At 42.2% G+C, this 15608-nt stretch overlaps 1 protein-coding gene across 1 annotated transcript; it reads right to left on the bottom strand.

Moving 5' to 3' along the window:
- Window positions 1–597: 597 nt before the first annotated feature.
- fam83fa (family with sequence similarity 83 member Fa) lies at window positions 598–14770 on the bottom strand. Its single transcript, XM_070847947.1, has 5 exons — window positions 14287–14770; window positions 8387–8554; window positions 5804–5925; window positions 2364–3163; window positions 598–1397 (listed from the first exon to the last, which is right to left on the bottom strand). Exons 1-5 carry the CDS (start codon window positions 14758–14760, stop codon window positions 1348–1350), a joined length of 1614 nt encoding a protein of 537 aa, XP_070704048.1. The 5' UTR covers window positions 14761–14770; the 3' UTR covers window positions 598–1347.
- Window positions 14771–15608: the final 838 nt, after the last annotated feature.

Below are 15608 nucleotides of genomic sequence, written 5' to 3'. Positions count from 1 at the left end.
CTCAACTTTTATTGGAGCACACTGAATATATCTCATATTATTACGGCGACTTCGATGTGCAGTAAGACGCTAATACTGAAAAATCCTCCGTTACCTTGTTATTTTCAGACTGAAATCAGACCAAGAGGATGTGTGATGCATAAATGCCTTTCCTGTGCAGTTCCTGTCGTGTGAGAGTCTGATGCTGTGAGTCTGATGCTGTGATAGAGAGTTGTGGTTTCCTGGGAGCAGCTACACGCCAAAAAACAAACAAAAAGAAAAGAATGCTTTTTTAGTAAAATACATCTCCTCACAATGTATTTTTCAAACATGGCGACAGAGTGTGTCGTTTTGACTCACCTATGACAATTACACTTGTGGAGGCTTCTTTTTGCAGGATTAGATACTTAGTTATTATTCTGGGAGAGTGTTTCTTCATCACACTGGTGGGGATATGCTTCCATATGAAGATATTTTCTTCAAACAAAACGCTTGTAATGTTTTTTGTGTACATCAGGAGACACTTTGTGCTGAGCATCATATAAAATCAACAAACTCACTTAACTTTTTAATAGGATATTTGCTGGAAAAGGTGTTTGTGCACAATTTTTGTTTACATTGAAGTTTACTTGACATTTAATCACACAAACCATTTTCTATCAGCTATTTTCATTACTTTTATTTCCATTTCTGCTACAAAACGTTGTGCCTCAAGTGGTTCTCAAGAATTCACATTTTAAGACAAAATCCAAACTTGTGTGCAAACACACACAGTCCTCATCCGGCGTGCAGAAATGGGCTCAGAAACTACATCGTTTGATAACACGGCACCACTCAGCACTGCCTACATTATTCACAGCCTGTACAACACACTCTGATGAACACTTATTCTGTTACCAAGGGTCCTCTGTAAGACGACACTCAGGGACAACGGCACAACTGATCACTTTTCCTGTCTCCATAGCAACCTGGTGTGATGTAATCTGCCCACGCTACCTGGGTCACAGCCTGGGCTACCTCTGTGGTGTTCAGGTTCAAGCATACCAGTGTGAAATATAAAAACAACACTTAAATGAAGAATAATTTAATACAAAAAACATAGAAAACCCAACTAATGGCAATGAAAGAAACCTTCAGCACTTTGGCTGGAGGACTGTTTTCTCACTTGATTAGTCAAACTGTAACATGTCATCAGTGGTCACTCCCATGAGGACTTTCACCTCAGACTGAAGCAGTGTGCTCCAACAGGACAGGGACACTGACTGAAGTAAAGTCACCTGGTTACAGTAAGGTGATACTGTGACTCAGCTGAACCATGAGATCCTCCGGTGCTCTTTATAACCTGTAATGACAGTCTTGGGTTTGAGCTCATGACTGAATGCAGTTCTTCTTTTGATGCCGCCGCCGGTTCTTGGATCCTGATGAAAAAAGCAAAAGGGGCAGATTAATAAAAAAATGACAACCTTAATTAGAAGACTAGAAAATAATATCACAATGACAGCCAGTAAAATATCTCAATACTTCTTTAACCTACAATAACCTTTTAGGTTAGTAAACAGGTGCTTATTTACACATCCAACAGAGCTATGATCATTATAGATTAATTAAAAATGACACAATATATAACATAGTAACTCAGCAGCAGATACACAGCAACGCTATAATTCATGTGGACTTATGTTTGAGTCCGCCTAATGAATATAAGTTCAATATTCACTAGCTCTACTTTTGGTCTCCACCACCTCCAGAGAGAAATATCTGGATCTTTAGCTGCTTGATGCTCCACTATGTTCACCAGCTAGTCTCTGACTGTGTGTGTCAGCTTTTTGGTGCTGGGTAGGTAGTGTACAGTGTGTTTTTTAGAGCATTTCTCTTAAAACAGCAGCCAAGGACACTATGAGGGCAAAGAGAGTGAACCAAATCAGTAAAGTTGTGGCAGGACATATGAGTGGTGATGAGATAAAACTCACTATAAAGCTCCATAAAGCCTTGCTCTCTCTGTATGACCAGACATTTGTAAGCAGGATGTAATCTGTAATTTTAATTCAATGTAAATCCTTGTTTAATGGTACTCTAAGCAGTTTTTTGAATGGAATGTAGTTTTGTGCTGGTTTTATTTCATGATTATTTTCTGTTTTGGTAATCAGCGTTGGTTGATTAGGATGAATGCACTGTAATATTTATAGTTACAATGACATTTAAAAAAACTTTTTTTTTTTTTCAACTGTGGCTGAAAACATAATTTTCACTGTTTCCTGATGTTTTTTAGACCAAGTAATAAGTAAAACATCTGCAGATTAATTGTTAATAAGGGTAATCACTGCAGCCCTGAGTCAGACCATGATGAAACAAACAATGAAATAACAGACTGTGTGAGCACGTACCGTCCTCCTCTCCTGCGTTGATGGTCTGCAGAGACATGCTTCTCTGAATGAGCTTGGAGGGCTTCTTGGTTTTGGACTTCAGTGGACCTGGTTTCTCAATGATCTCGAACGAGTCCTCCAGCTCATTTCCTGTGACGCCATTGATCTCTGACACTTTACAGGTGGGGGAGGGGCTCTGAGGTGTGACCATCCCTTCCACTATTGTCTCTGTGCTCTCATTGGCTCCTCTGCCTTTCAAGAAGTGCCTGAATGAGCTGCGCTGCCTCTTCATTCCAGCTGCCTGGTTCTTCTTCAGGCCTCCCTTTCCTTCTTCGTCTTCCTCCTCCGCAGGTGAGCCAGGACTCTGTGGTGAGACTTGGTCCACCTTTTCCCTGCTGTTCCCGCTGGCAGGCAGGATGCTATTCTGCAGGCCGTTCCTCTGGTTCAACCCAACAACCTGCGACTCGCTCGGAGTCGACAGGTCTTGTAGGGAACCTGTGAGGCCCCTACTGTTCCCAAAAACTAAAGAGTACTTAGGATTGTGGTATTTATGTGCAGGTACCTTTAGGTCGACCTGTCTGGAGTCTCCAACAGATACTTGAAAGCGAGATGTGGAGACGGGCAGAGGCCGGATTGGCTCCACCTTTGGCTTCATAATGGGCGTAGGTAAAGGCGGTTTGGTGATGTTGAACTCCCTGTAGAGGTCCACCTGTTCAGACACAGCATACAGCTCCCTGAAGTCATTGTCAAAGGAGTCTATGGTTTGTCCTGAGATCACAGTGATCGTGTTCCTGTCCATCCGAGAGGAACTCCAGGTGAAGCTGGTAGAGAAAAGAGGGATTTGAAACCAAACTTGTGATGTTTAAGTAAACATATGTTTTATATATAAATTGTAATTAAAGTGTAAAAATGACAAAAAACGACAATTGGGGGGGTTATGCTAAGTTACTGGTCCTTGCCAAGATATAGTCTGTTACATTACCTCCTCTGTGGACAGAGCCAGGCTAGCTGTTTCCCTCAGTTTCCAGTCTTTATGCTAAGCTAAGCTAAGCAAGTGGCTGCTCACTTGCCACTTCATATCTACAACAATTTACATTATCTGTGAATAACTATTTGATTGACACTTTCATTTACGCTGCAACCATCATTTGTGGCTGCAGCTCTCTTAATGTACAGTATCTAAACATTATGTAATATGGCAGCGCTGAGAAGCAGTAGGAGATTGGACTTGTTTTTAAAAGCTTCGAAAACTTGATCTGAAAGTCACACAGACACGTATTTCTTCACGAAACTTCCAGTCACACTGACGCTTTGCACATGAGTCAAAACATGACTATGCTCATTTCACTTGGCATGAATCAGTCATTCTGGTTTTGATTTTAACGTGTCCAAAATGTGTTCATAAAGCGCAGTGAAAACAGCCTCATTACTGATGTGGTGACTACCGTGGTTTACCATCTACGATGTGAGTCACTTCAAGCTGAGAAACATGTTGTGTGGACAGATGGTCATCTGTGTTCCGACACAGGTTACTGTACACAGCAGCTTTCTACGCTGTATCCACAACATTTAAATCTGTTGATGAGTCTGGGTCGGGCATTTTTTGTCAGTTATTTTGTCACAAGGATTACTTATATCTTAAAGATAAGTGGAAGTATTGGATTGGAATACTTCTTCCTCCACTACAAAGATAGTACCACACTGTATAAATACTTAAAACCATCCTGCATTCAACACCATACTTGGTAACTTGGTATTATCAGCTAAAGTAAAAGTACTCATTGTGCAGTAAAATGTTCCCTGTCATCGTTTTCCTGTTATATCTGATGTTTCTGGATTAACATCATTGCTGCATTATGTGGATGTTGCATTTTACAGCTGTAGATGTTGATAGTTGTGTTTATTTGAACTATTTTAAACACTGGTGGGTAGTGTCATCCACACCTCTGCATTATGGTCTACAAGATCACATGTTTGTAGTGTTGCTGTCAAGTCAAATTTTCACGAGATTAGAAAAACAGCCTGTTCTCAACTTTGGGATGATGAATTTTCCAGCTGACTCAAAAGGGGTTCTGAATAGATTATTTTGCTTCAGAAGTAGAAGAATTTTCTTCATACATAAAAAACTTCACCCTTCAGTTTACCAGATACATTCAAAATCACCAAACTTGGAGATAAAGGACATGATTTTAACTGAGATACATGGTTTTGAAATGTAATATATGACATAAAGAGTTACAAGAAGCTCTGTCTCTCCTTACTTTCGATGGGACAGAAAGGGTTAACAAAAGTAGGCGGTGTAAGAATTTTGCTGAACCTGGTTAATCATTTTAAATAATAACTCAGGTGACGCATCAAAAGCTTTTAGTCTCTCATGCAGGTTTTACAAGTCTGCTTCAATCAGTAATTACTACAGACAAGTTGATCGACAACAACAGATTTATGTGCGGAACCAACTGCAGATAAGGAGATTGTGCTGCACAACGCATTCCAGTCACTGCAAAAGTTTATTATACTTCAGAAAGTCTTTAAGGAGTTATTAGTGTGCTGATAAAACTGATTTTTTATTGTGTTATGGCCTACTGCTCCTCAGGCAAGTTGCTTTAACACTGAAAGCCTATCAGTCTCTTAACATTTGGATCTGACAGGGGAAACAGGCTGTCATCAGCACCTTTCATGTAAATCATAGAACAATTAGTGAAGTCACATTTATAATCACTGTACTGTTTAAGGTGGTCAAATCCTTAAAAAAACGCATGGCTGTGGTCATGGTTGTCATCACAAGATCCTTTTAGTATCTGTTCGGGAGCTTTTGATTGAGGGGGCATTCCCAGAGGACAGAGTTTGCCCAATTATCATATCTCTGAACCTCAGGTGAGAACATTTTGTATCCTCATTCTAGACATATCTTCCTTTTTTCGTGAGAATTACTCTTGCAAGTGTTTTTAGAGTCACTGAAATCTTGTCCACCTGTTCATTAGACAAACAGGCTTCATCAACACCCCTAACTTGCAGCTATCTGTTCCACTCTGTTTGTGGGTAAATTACTTCCACAAAAATTAGCAAAAAGAGGAATTCCACACAGCAGAACCCCAAATTGCTCTGTCAGGAACTAGCAGACAGAAACAGAACAAAATGGCCAGTGTCAGTGGCATTAGAACACTCGACAGAATTAGAAAATATAAGGCTGCTAACCATGTGTCATGTGTCAAATTATTGCATTTACATGCTAAAGCATGTCTTCAACAAGTTGCTATAGCTGTGACCACTCATGCTAATACATTTACACATGCACACATTCACACACACAACATTACAAACAACCTCCACAAAACAAAAACAAAACTCATGCATTAAATGTGGATGGACACCGTATGTGTTCACCTCTGGGGTTAAATCCCCACTGCTCCACTATAAGTGCTGCATGTGTGAGAACAAGGCATTGCTGGATAATCGCTCACCTGTAAGACCCAAACATGACTTTCTCTCCATCCACCAGCATATATTTGGAGCACAGGGAGCCTGGCAGCTTTCCAAATGACAGGGCCAGCCCTGCACCTTTCACCATCCGCACACGGAGATTCTGCAAAGAAACACCCGCTTAATTACACATTTCAGCTGGCTTAGCATCACACCGCTAAGCCTGAGTAAACCCACTCAGCCACAGCTATCAAACGGCCCCTGCTATATCATGCATGACTGATTCAAAGAGATGCCAAGGCAAACTGTGCTGTCACACCTTGCAACATAAAGTCAAGAAATAGTAAAACCCATACCCTATAGCCACATATGTTTACTTACAGGGAAGAGAAAAGAAACAGAAAGAAAGTAAATGTTGGGAGGAGGCTTTTCTCTGCCGTCAACCCCGCAGTGGGTCGCTGCATCAAGTTACAGTCTTTGGATCCGTTCTCAGGATCTATGAATGTCCATTTGTAAGAAGTAAGAGTAACAGAGCCCAGCGCTCTGAAAAGGCCTTTCACAGCCTTATCGACTGACACCACAACGGCCAGGTATTCTCCGGTGCTCCAGTTAAACTAGACTGGAGCTACAAAACTCTGCATGCAGCAGATAAGGCTGGGTATTGTCTCCCTGTGGAGATAGGATGACAGTCTGGCTCAGTGAATTGCTGTTCGTTTGCCTAATCTAGATCAGCACTTACTATCATTTCTCAGCTTCTGAACACATACAACAGTATTACATGTTAATACATTAAAGTAGAATGTGTTTGTTTGTTTTTGGGATCTGAAATATGATACCCTGCATCAAAATATGTATTAATCTCTTTTATTCTTTGGGAAACGTACGTTTTTGTAATATTACCCCAATTTTTCCATAATCACATGTCAGCATCTCCTATGGAACTCAACAGGGCTCCTTCCTCTTCATCCACTACCTTTGGGGATATATGGTATTTAGACCATTCGTTCCCTTTTTTGTCAAAAGGACCCCCACAGCCTTGTTGAATTCAAGCTACCGTTTATTTCAATGGTTCACCCATTACTTAAGCTATCTGTTTTACCCTTTTACCCATTACAGTCAGCTAACTACCTCAACTGTTTCATTCGGAAGCTGAAGGCGGCCATGCTTGCAAGTACTATTTTGATGCCATCATCTCCAGATCACAAGTTTACTAATTCATTATCATGAGAAAACAAGCTATGGTATCTTGAGATAGCAAGATAATAAACCAATTATAACAAGAAAACAAACGGTTGTTCTGTCTTATTACTTAGAGTGTTTATGAGAGATCAAGAGTGCCACGCCAGCATGCATGGATGGAGTCTTTGCAACTGTAGTAACTAACTGAGGCTGATAATGTCAAGTCAAGGAGTACCCATTAATGGTAAACACATCAGTCTGTACTCGTTAGACCTTGACTGAAGAACAGTCTGATAACTTGATCAATAATGGGTACATTTTCAGCTTTTCAGCTCTGCTTGCTTGCTAACTAGTTTTCATGTTCGCAGAGCACAAATCATTATGTGGATTTTATTTAGTCAAATCATAATTTCTGTTTTTCGAGTTAGTTGAACTTTCCACCCCCAAGCAGCTGCAGAAGCACCTGTGGTTGGGAATCACTGCTGTACACCACATCTCAACTGTCCTCCACATCATACACCCTCACACTTGCTTTATTTAAAACAGCAAGACTTTACTTTACCCATGTTGCTACCTCAGAAAGTAGCTATCACTGGTTTGATAGCTGTTTTCATTCAGAAAGTGCAGTGGGTGGTGATGAGTTTGTGGTAGTGATGTTGTTTTTCAGTGCTTTGATCACCACTAAAGCTGTGGGCTGTGGCTCAGAGGCAGAGTGGGTCGTCCCTCAATCGGAAGGTCGGTGGTTCGATCCCTGGTTATGAGTCAGCATGTCGAAGTGTCCTTGAGCAAGACACTGAAGCCCAACTTGCTCCTGAAGCAGCTTCAGTGTGTGAATGTGTGTGAAAGAACAATCTCCTCCTGTATGAATGGTGTGTGAATGGGTGCATGAGGATGTGATGTAAAAGCACAAAGTGGTCGAAATGCCAGGAAATATACAAATACAGACCATTTACCATTTACTAATAAGATTCCTGTCACCTCCATTGTTGCGGTGAAGGAAGAGAAATCAGTAGCAGAGATCTGAATACTTTGGCAAACATGGAACGATCTGTATCAGCTGACACCACGAGGGGTAACAGGGGAAACATGCCACTCTTAGATCCACAGACCCTTTAAGAGACCAGAACACAGCAGTTACTGTGCATTTGAGGAATAATCTGATTTGATTCATTATCATGTTTTAACAAGCCACAGGATTTTTTAACACCGCCAAACCAAATAGCTCTGGGGTCATGCCGTCTTTTACTTGATAGTTTTCAATCCATGACTATCATTGCAGTCACTGCCATTGTCTACTAAAGGAGGCATAGCAGTGACCCACTCAGGTGCTTTGCGTCAAACTTTCCATGTTCATATGCTGTTTGTGTATTGTATTAGTGAGCCTCCTCCCTCTGTGCAGTCACACTCTATCATACTCTCCGGTGTTTGCCAAGCTCTCTCCTCACCCGCAGATGCACCGCATTAATCTGCAGCCGAGCGCACATATCCAAGAAGTGGGGCACTCCCCTGGCCTCCAGCACCGCGTAAACAGCCACCCCGCGCCGTGACGAGGCATCCAGCAGGTCCTGGAGGATCTGCAGGTCTGTCAGTAGGTCCATGACGATGGCCACCACCTGGGGAACACATGCAAAATAAGATGATCTTATAAAACACGATTCAGTGTTATTAAACTATGATCTCTACAGGGACAGACCTGTAAGATCCTTCCTGTTCAACCAGAAACAGGCATTTTACCTCTCAGACCACAGGAGTTGCTGATCTATCTCAGCCTTAATCATTTAGTCTGTTTGTGTTATTGTGTGACTTGGAGTTTCATAGGGTTCGTTTGGATCCAACATAATATTTGCATTTGCATTGCACAATTGTAGCATGCCAGTGGCCCCAAATGATTAAATAGCAGCCACTGCAGTTCGTTGGCTGGGGCGATCTTCTCCACTTACTCAATAACATTTTGTACCTACTAGTCATTTTGAACCCAAAATATGTAAAAATGGGGCCCATGTTCTTACTTTGTAACGGAGTTATTTTTAAACTTGGGGCTGCTACTTTTAAGTAAAGGATCTGATTACTGCCTCCACCACTGCACAGCAGGGTAAAGAAACTCTTGCCCATATTAAATTCCAGTGTTTGGTTCGCTCACATGTTGTCAACTGAACAGCAGCGAGTGGTAACAAAAGCAGCATTTACTCAGATTCTTTTTCCTCTTGTTCACTTGGTGTCCCCGTAAAACATCCTCAACCAAACAGCCCCGTTAAGATTTGTGAGCTGTGTGGACGTTAGTGATGTCACATCTGGTGATTTCTGGGTGTTTGAGTCCAACTTTATCTCTCGCCATTTGTTAGAGCGGCCAATGAACGTTTAAACCAGCCTCATGCAACATTAAGACTCAAAAAGGCTTTAGGTTATTAGCGTTTTGATATAAAATCTAAGCACATTAAATTAAGGCAGTAACTGTTGATACTTAAGTGGAACTTGTTTTACCAGGTGACTGAAAAGGTTACTCAAGATAGTTTGGACACAGTCCAGCAACACCTACTGCTAATTATTTCAGCTGCAGTGTCTCTGTTCAAAACCATTACTCAACAATTCAGGATCTGAGCTATGGAAGAATCCTGTCACATGACACAAGAGACAGCAAACACTGTGCTGTACTAAATACAGGAATCAGGCAGCAGTACTCCCAGTACAACCTATTCCTATTTTCAGCCCTATTTTAGTTTTTACTATTTGCAGTGGAGCGTTTTACAGCAGCACTTTGTTTCCTATCCTTGAGTGCAATTTAGATTGATCATGTGAGGCTTATTCCATTTCCTTATTGCAGCCCTCCTGTACATGTTTGAGCCTGATCCAACAGCCTCAGAACTAGTTTTCCTGGCCGACAGCTTCACCAGTGACAGCAGCTCAGTAGAATTTCAAATGGCATCAATCATTAAAAGTATGAAACAAGCTGTCAACATGCTGTTAGATTGTGCACTGAGAAAATCAAATGTCAGAGGAAGGAGGAAGTTACACTTCTTTGAGTGTAAACGCACCTTTTTTTTAAAGAACTTTTAGGATTAAAAATCAGATTCCCTATTGCCCTACCAGGCAGGGCAGGTTTATTTGGAAATCTCATTTCAACAAGGCAATTCAAAAAGCTTTACATAAGACATGAACAGCATTGGGACAAAGTGCAAAAGAAACACATTATAAAAGGACCATTTAGATACAATAGAGGCCTTAGACAACAGTTCAAAACTAACTGAAAAACAACAGTGCGGTGCGGTGCAGACATCCTTCCGATGCTGAAATCAAGTTCTCTTTTTTAATTACTACACAGGTATTTCTGTCACTTTTTGTGAGTGTAACACTCTGAAAACTTCCAGGAGAAACTGCTCGGCACAGATAACCCCCATTTTTAAACAATTACCACTAATCCCCCCCCCCTGTCTACAACAGCAGGGTTTTCACATCGTGTTCAACGATAGCTGTTTGGAACGAGAAAACACTTCTGCCTTCTGACACATGTAACACCTCTCCTACCATAGTTTGCCTCTTAGTCTTGCTAGGATGCTGGTGAGTATCAGAGCGCTGCATTAGCAGTGCACTGCATTCTTACAGGTGGTTTCAAAGAGTTACAAAGTGCATCAAAAAACAGACTTGACTGGCAAATCCTGTCATTGCTTTTTCAAGTGCAACACACTCAGACTGCATGTATTCTGCATTTAAATGACTTGTTAATATAGACATTTTCTGCATGCTCCTCTTCAGAGGGAAAGCGTAATTCACCATCCAGTCACGTAGAGATCCACTTGGCCCAAAAAACCTTTCTGTTCGCAATCCGCAGCTCATTTTGAACATAAATTACACAGCTGGCCTTTGTCTGTCGATGTGGGATGAGTGTGTGCATGCCTCTCTGTAAGGACAAAAGTAACTATTTGAGCTTCAGTGTAATGAAATGGAGAAGTACTCGCTCAAGTATTTGGCAGGCTTTCAGAAGTCAATGGTTTACTTCATCTCAGTGGGAGCAATCTCAGTATGTGATCAGAAAATGAAGCTGTCAGGGCCCAGAGTAGGCTACTGTGAACAGATAACAAAGAGGATCAACTTATGTGTCAAAGTTTGTTCAAGTGTTTACTCAGAAAAACCCAGTCACATCCGTTTAACGTTACTGTCCTCCACACCTCTTAAAGAGAGACGCCATTCTTTGAGCCAGTTAGGATAAACCCAGTCACTTTACCCTGCAACTAGAGCCTCAGGCGCTTCACGTCAGACTGTTCCCCTCTTCCGCTCAAGTTTACATACCTCACAGGTCAACCAACCAGAGGGCGCAGTGGGTGGAAAAATGAAAAAGAGGCTTGTTACAGTAAGTGCCAGCCCTAACCTGGGCCGCAGGATCAACGGGGAAGCTGAACAAGCTTTTATCATTCAGCTGCAAGTCCTGATGTGAGCTGACATTTAGAGCTGCTCAGCCTTCTCCGTCTGCACCACATTAGACCCGGCTTGTTAAGACTTGAATATGACTCTCCCATTGATGGTTTGATTTTCGATGCCATGGGCAAAGCCTTCCCTGTTTTTATGTCTTACTGGAAAATTCTGCATGTGCAATAAATGATTCTGTATGCATGCATTAGGTTTTATAGTTATTGTGTATCTAAATAATACTATTTCTATTTCTGTAGAAAAATAAGTTGGTTATGTAATTGGTGCAGAGGGAATGCTAATACTACCTTGGAACATTTACACATTTTCTTTCTTTCTTTATCTTTATCTGATTGTACTGCATTATGTTGTACATAATTTGTCTTGACATTTTTCAGTAATAAGTTAGTACCCTTTCTCTTATATTAACCCTCTAGATTAGAGGATCCACTGGCCTCATGGAAACAAAGACATACTTTGAGTTAAAAATTAGTACATTATATTGTTATTATTTGATTATTTGTAGTGTATGTATTATGAGAAACACGTTAGGTAAAATGGGAAGCAAGTATCTAGAAAAGTTTCTTGTTTGTAAATGGATCATCATCTGATGAGCATGATGACTTTAGCCTGGGACATGTAGCTAAAGCCTCAGTCTTTTAACATGATATTTTTTAGTGTATGTAACCATTAATGTGCATGTTTATATTAAAATCGGCGAGTTTTTAACCAACTCAGAGTTGTACTTTTCCTTTTAGTTAGCATTAGGTGATAGGAGCTAGCTACAGCAGTTAAATTCTGCTAGACAGTTATCTCAGTCTGTTAGGATTTACTCGGCTGTTTGGTTCACCTACGTGTGAAGTCAAAGACCAGTTGTTTGAAAATTAACTCTAAATGTTGATGCTGAGTCTGCAGCTGTTATTTTGTGCAAGAGTCGACATATAGTGAACAGATTCTTTAAATCCGAGGAGGAACGCCACACATAAAGTAGTGAAGGACACTGAGGATCTTGACTGCCACTTTTACACCACCATTGACAAAACAGTCATTTTACCTTACAGAACACAGTACAATACTACAATACAATACACAAACAATGTTTGATCTTTGTTCTTGTTTCACAAAAAATCTGAAGCCAAAAAGGAGCCAGACACCAGACTTTGAATAACAACCATATTAGCTTTCCTGCTAAAGTCTCCTTCTTATCTAACGTGCAAAAAACCATAACCATAACCTGCACTTTAACTCGTTGAACGAGTCACCAAACACACGTTCACTTGGGAAAAGTTCACCACTAACATCAGATAGCTAAAGCCTCAACTCATCTCCACTCACCTGAAACCATTCTTTTGTGGCTTTCCATTGTGGATAATATCTGGTATCTGGCACTGTTTTTGGTATCACCTCTGTCAAGTTTCCAAGTTGCACTCGCATATCGTGAGATATCTTGAACAAACCTGCGATGTTTTAACAGCCAAACTACCATTAATAGTGACCACAATTGTTTTATTCGCTTGACCCACACCGTGGTCAATAAACACAGTGCAGATGTGCCAAGAAAACAATCTATTCTCTGTTATAAGAGTAGCACGGCTCCTAGGAATAGGGCAGTGTGTGTGTGTGTGTGTGTGTGTGTGTGTGTGTGTGTCTGTGTCTGTGTGTGTGTGTGTGTGTGTGTGTGTGGTTAAGAGAGAGTGAGCATCAGAGAGTGGCGGTGAATGCGAGCAGAGCAGAGCAGAGGGAAAGGTTAGTGGTGAAACTGACAGTTTAGCAGTCAATGCACAGTGCAGGTTATTGTCTGGCAGTGAGTAAAGGCAGGAGGGTGAACTCCTCCGCTGTTCCTGTGTGTTTGAGTCACGTTGAAGAACATGTCAAGGCAGTTTTTAGGCGGCGTCGCTATGTCGACCAGCTAAGCATCCCACCTACACTGAGAGGGTACTGTCTGCAGTGGGAAACAAGAAAAGTAAAACAAAAACTTAAAGCCTATGAGTCTCATCTTAAACTGTCACGTATTTGAGGCTGTGTCGTGTTTTCTTAACACGGCACACATATGAAGTGACAGTAATTGCTCTGAGCTTTTGGTCTTTGTCACATGATCACCTGTAACCAATCATTTTGAATCTTTCAGAACTATAATTTGTCTGTGAGCCAAGTGGGTCACATAATGTATGAGAAGCTACTGATAAGTTTTATTGTAGGTGCTGGTTATTTTCATATGGCAGTGTCATAAAAAAGTGTGCTTTCCTTTTTTCTTTTTCAGGACAACCTGTAGACTTTAGGCTCAACACTGTGGCCTTTGTAGAGGATTTTACACAGAAACTCTGGCTTTGGGATTCACTGGATCCATCTCACTTTTCAAACAACAAACGTTAATCTGTAAATGTATTTTGTATGCCCGCCTTTTTCTTTGCAGATACATACATGGTTGGAATTCTGACTGAATTTCACTGCAGGCATCAGTGTTTTTAGAGCTGAACGATTAGTTAAATAAGGTGTAACTGTTTTGTTAACTGATTCCTTGTGTATGTCATGTTTCAAGAAAAAAAACCCTGTTATTTATAGCTTCTTATATGGGAATACTTGCTGCTTTAATCTGTATAAAGTGAATATCTTTAAGGTTGGGAGAGGTGGTCACACAAAAACTATTTGAAGATGTCATCTTGGACGTTGAAACGTGGATCAGTAGTGTAGTCTGACAGGTATACACTGTACACCCACTAAGAAAGCTCCAGGATGTCTGTGTGCTCACACATGCACAAGTAACAGTACAGTTTTGTAAAGTTATGAAGATAACACAGACATACAGCAAATGATACTCAAAAGACACAGTTGTTTGTTTCTATTAGAAAAAGGCTGATTTCTTCTATTTGATTGAATAAATGAAAACTTTTTGGACTCTAAATGACTTTTCTCCTCTCCATGAGAACAAAGGTGTTACAGTTACCTTGTGAGCTTCCTGTATGAGCCTCCTCACCACCTCCTTGATGTGCGGCCCGGGCCCTTTGGGTGGATGGGTGTACACGGACACCCGGGTCACCCCCTTGTAGAGGCCGCTGCTGCCGGGCCAGCCGATGTCCAGGGACGGCACCTCGGTGTCGGACATCTGCGGCCAGTAGGTGGAGTGCACCCCGGAGTCCGCGCTGGAGGACTCCTTGGACTTCTCCTGCTCTCCGGGCTCAGAATCAGAGTCCGTGTCGTATTCCTGGAAGGTCTTCCGGACGAATCTCACCTCCCTGGCGGAGAGGAAGTCCTTGATGTTGTCCTCTTTGAGGCGCATCTTGAAGGCGCCGTCCCCATTCCGGAGGAGCTGCTCCAGGGCCGCCCGCTGCTCCTCGCTGTAGTAGAACTCCGGGCTGGACTCCGGGATCTTCTCGTTGACGTGCTGATCGTCCATGCACAGCAGCTGAGACTCCGCCATGGCCGGTGAACGGTCCCCCGCACGCTCCTGATCCGCTGCTCTCTCCGGGCAGCGACACCTGAGTGGGCCGGGAGCTCAGGTGAGTCTCAGGTGGAGGCAGAGGCGGGGCTGTTTGGAAGAGCACCCTGTTGGAGAACTTCCTGTTGGAAAACCTTCAGAATAAAAAAAAAAAAAGAACAGCCATTTGGAGAGACGTTTGCTCAGTGCAGGGCTTTACACCTTTCTGTTGTTGCCCTTTCACCCTCTGCTTCCGGGGCTTTTCTTGGGGTGCCCGTAGGTGTGAGTGTGCATATCTGTCTGTCTGTGTGTCTGTGTGTCTGTCTGTGTGTCTGTCTGTGTGTCTGTCTGTGTGTCTGTCTGTCTGTGTGTCTGTCTGTGTGTCTGTCTGTCTGTCTGTGTGTCTGTCTGTGTGTTGGCCCTGTGATTTCCTGGAGACCAGTCCAGGGTGCACCCAGCTGGGATTGGCTCCAATAGATGGATGGCTTTGCTCTATGGCAGGGGTGTCCGAACTACAGCCCGCGGGCCAACTGCGGCCCGTGCTCCAATTTTCATTGGCCCGCAGGAAATTCTAAAAATGTATTGGAACACGGCCCACACATGGAACTTGCGCTGGACTGTGTTGCACTTCTTAGTCTCACCACTAGGTGGAGTAACTGTCTTGAACGAGGCAGCTTCTCCATAAAAAGAGTAATAGAAGAAGAAACGTGCTACAGGTGACCCAACATGGCAGATTAAGGAAACGTAAGAGAGCAAGTGAGTGTAGAAAGTTTGAGACGCGGTGTGCGATGAGAGCACAGCTAATAACTAATGACGATCACTGCTGCATTACGGAGGAGCTCCTTGATGTT

This window comes from Pempheris klunzingeri, chromosome 17, assembly GCF_042242105.1.
Source record: "Pempheris klunzingeri isolate RE-2024b chromosome 17, fPemKlu1.hap1, whole genome shotgun sequence".
Classification (NCBI taxonomy): Eukaryota; Metazoa; Chordata; class Actinopteri; order Acropomatiformes; family Pempheridae; genus Pempheris; species Pempheris klunzingeri.
The sequence above is the reverse complement of the archived record's forward strand: the minus strand, read 5'-3'. Positions and strand labels throughout refer to the sequence as shown.